Source organism: Cotesia typhae, unplaced genomic scaffold (genome assembly GCF_013202065.1).
Source record: "Cotesia typhae breed Kobodo isofemale line unplaced genomic scaffold, CoteBio_Ctyphae contig_48, whole genome shotgun sequence".
Lineage (NCBI taxonomy): Eukaryota > Metazoa > Arthropoda > Insecta > Hymenoptera > Braconidae > Cotesia > Cotesia typhae.
The window spans coordinates 4537576-4541098 of record NW_027423756.1 but is presented as its reverse complement, the minus strand read 5'-3'; the positions used below and the strand labels follow the sequence as shown (position 1 = coordinate 4541098).

Genomic DNA, 3523 nt, shown 5'->3' with positions numbered 1-3523 from the left:
TTCACTCTAATGCTATACGAGATACGCTTTCGCTTAAAAACTGCCTAATTTCTTAACTTTTACTTATTACGCTTTCATTTTCACTTTCATGACGGTCAAACAAGCATATTATTAACCACATTAACCCGTCAGACTAAAAAATTTATTATAATCACTCTGTCGGTAAAAACCAATATATTTAGTTGATTTTACTATTATTCAGTTGGCGGAAAATCTTTTGATAAATTATAGTATACTTTAAGGGGGATAGCCACTGTAAAATTTCGGAAAAAAAATTTTTTTTTTTTTTTCATTAAACTGAAGTTTATATATTCAAAATTATGTATTTCAAATTTTATAGAAAAATTCCGAATAGTTTTCGAGTTATAGTCATTTTTATAAGAGCGCGTCGATTGACCGTTTTACGCGCGGCGCTTCGACGAAAACGTCGCCTGCTCGCTCCGTCTTTGATTCGTACGGGTTGGCGATTGTTTTCCCTCACGATTGTCAACCGTTACAATTATTTGACTTTTAACGTATATTTTTTCTTATTGTTGAGATACTGTACCTCATAGTTTAGTTGTTTTGTATGAATACACACTCGTTCTTTAATTTATTGAGTTTCTTAGTGTACTCGTTATTGTTTACTTACTTATTTTTTTAAATCTTCTGATCTTTTTTTTTTGTTTATTTAACAAAAAAATTTGTTAAATAATGGATCGTAAACAAAGTAAAGTTATTAAAAACGAAAGAAAACTGCCAAACGACAGGAAAAATTTAATCGACCGCTCAACAGATATGAAACTGAAAAAATACTGGCTCTCAACGACGTGATAGTGCTTCCAAGAGGAAATTATCACAAAATCTGATTGTACAATTGATTCGAGTATTAGCTACAAAATTATAAATTTTTTTCGATATTTAATTTACTAAGTGGCTGTGTATCGTGTAAAAAGTGTGGTGGTGATGTAAACTTTACTGAGACAAGTATTCGAGGATTAGGTTTTAAACTAGTTGTGAATTGCAAAAATGTGATCCAGTTTTGATAAATTCATGTCCACTCATCAAGAATGCGTATGAAATTAATCGCCGTTTCATCTTTGCAATGCGGATAATTAGTATTGGGTTATCTGGAGCTGAAAGATTTTGTGCTTTCATGGATTTACCACGACCAATGTTCCATAGCTTTTACGATCGTCTGGTCACACAAATCAGAAATGCAGCTAGAAACTGTTGTGATTTAGTGTTGAAAAAAGCTGCTAAAGAAGAAATCCAAGAAACCTGCAAGCATTTAAAATCCAATGACATTCCTGGAATTTCTGTCTCCGGTGACGGTAGTTGGAAGAAAAGAGGGTTTAAATCTTCATTTGGTATATCTTCTCTAATTGGTTACTTCACTGGCAAAATCGTAGATGTAAGTATGAAATCCAGTTATTGTAAGATGTGTGCGCTAATGAGCTCAAAAAAGGAACAGCTGAATACGATCAATTTATGCAAGACCATGCTCTAGACTGTCCAATAAACCATGAAAATTCTTCTGGACAAATGGAGGTAGATGGAATAAAAGAGATGTTTATGCGATCAGAGTTATTACATAACGTTAAGTATGTAAACTATATAGGTGATGGTGACACTAAAACGTATAAAAATATTTGTGATGCTAAACCGTATGGGGACATGGTGAAGATAAAAAAAAGGAATGTATTAATCACGTGCAAAAACGAATGGGCAGTCGACTAAGGGCTTTGAAGAAGCAACGAACTAACAAGAAGACAAAAACAGGAAAAGAAGAAAATACACAGAAAAGTTTAGGTGGGAAAGGTCGATTAACGGACAAAGCAATTAATGAATTTACAAAGTATTATGGTTTAGCAATCAGACGTCATTCTAATGATGTTGATGAGATGTATAATGCTATTTGGCAAACATTTTATCACAAGTTTTCATCACCCGAAGATCCGCAGCATTTTCTTTGTCCTGAAGGTACAAATTCGTGGTGTCAATTTCAAAAAGCTGTGGCAACAAATACTTTGGACTCATTAGTTGAAAAACCACCACTTCCTGCAGATATTGCGGAAGCTTTAATACCGATTTATGAAGATCTATCGAATCCAGAGTTATTGGAACGATGTGTCGGTGGGTTTACACAAAATAATAATGAAAGCTTCAATGCATTAGTGTGGCAGCTCGCCCCAAAAACAAATTCTTCTTATTCCCTTATTGTTGAAATAGCTTTATATATTTCAACAATTACATTCAATGATGGGGCTCTAGCAACTCTGAAGATATTAGAGAATCTCGATGTTAAAGTAGGACCAACACTCTACTCATACTGCGCTGAGCGCGACGCTACTCGGGTTAAAGCTGCTGAAAGCCGCATGGAAACGGCCAGTAAAAAAATAAAAAAGTCAAGGTCAATACTAAAGATAAGGAGGAAGAACCCTCATATGGCCCAGGACTTGATAGTTTGATGTGAGTATGAATATTTTGTGAAAGACTAGATTTTAAAGTTGCGAGAATCTTCTTAAAACTTTACTCGCGTTTTTCTCAAAACGACTTTTTCAAACTTTCCGGTACTGTAACTTTCGTAAATATGAACCGATTCTCAATTTTTTTGTTTCCCCGTATTCGTCTACTTAGTGGCTATCGTCGCACGTAGGGGATTTTGAAAATTTTAATTTTTAAGATTTTTTAAGGCTGTTTGAGTCCAAAAAAATGAGGAAAAAGACGAAAAAATTTTCAATATGGCGCCATTTTTTCTCAAATCAAAATTTTCAAAATCCCCTACGTGCAACGATAGCGACATTCCTATAGATTAAAATGCCGTTTGGTTTTTTTGTTTCAGATAATCCGTTTTTGAGTTACAGTACCGGCAATGGAGGGGGAAATTTTTTTGGTGCTCTACAAAAATGTTTATAACTTTGTGATAACAAAATATTTTTGAATAAAAATTTAGGAGAATTATCCTCAACATATACTTTATAAAACAAAAAAAACCCGATCCCCAAATTCCTTTATTATCCTAGTAAAAAAAATTCCCGAAAATTGCCTATTTTTTCCAGCGTCACAGTGGCTATCCCCCTTAAACTTTTACATTGTAATTAAAGAAATAAATGTGAAGGAACTGCCTTTCATTACCAGCGTAAATAATATAAAATCTAGAATTTGAAGAGATAATTAAAAATTTAAAGGTCACACTTAGTTAATAATTCAGTAATGGTGAATTAGCTATAGAAATCTGCGATAATTAATGTAATTTTAAAATGAAACCAGAATAATCATTTTTTGAATCTAGTTACTACACAGTAAAAAATTTTTCGTCATTATGTAAAGTGTTAAAATTTGTGTGGAAAATATTACACTCTAGTGTGTTAAATCATTAAATCAACACATAAGAATGTTAAATTCTACACACTAGAGTGTAATATTCTACACACAAATTTTAACACTCTACACAATGACGAAAAATTTTTTACTGTGTAGATATTAATGACAAAATATGAGTATTTATAAATTCCATTCGTATTTGCCGCTCACAAATTGA

At 32.8% G+C, this 3523-nt stretch overlaps 1 protein-coding gene across 1 annotated transcript; it reads left to right on the top strand.

Moving 5' to 3' along the window:
- Positions 1-1674: 1674 nt before the first annotated feature.
- On the top strand, positions 1675-2943 carry LOC141529944 (uncharacterized). The gene is made up of 2 exons (XM_074246740.1): positions 1675-2451; positions 2825-2943. Exon 1 carries the CDS (start codon positions 1704-1706, stop codon positions 2448-2450), a length of 747 nt encoding a protein of 248 aa, XP_074102841.1. The 5' UTR covers positions 1675-1703; the 3' UTR covers position 2451; positions 2825-2943.
- The last annotated feature ends 580 nt before the right edge of the window (positions 2944-3523 follow it).

Excerpts from the sequence above, each read along its gene's own strand:
- LOC141529944 (XM_074246740.1), top strand. The coding sequence starts at position 1,704 with ATGGGCAGTCGACTAAGGGCTTTGAAGAAGCAACGAACTAACAAGAAG.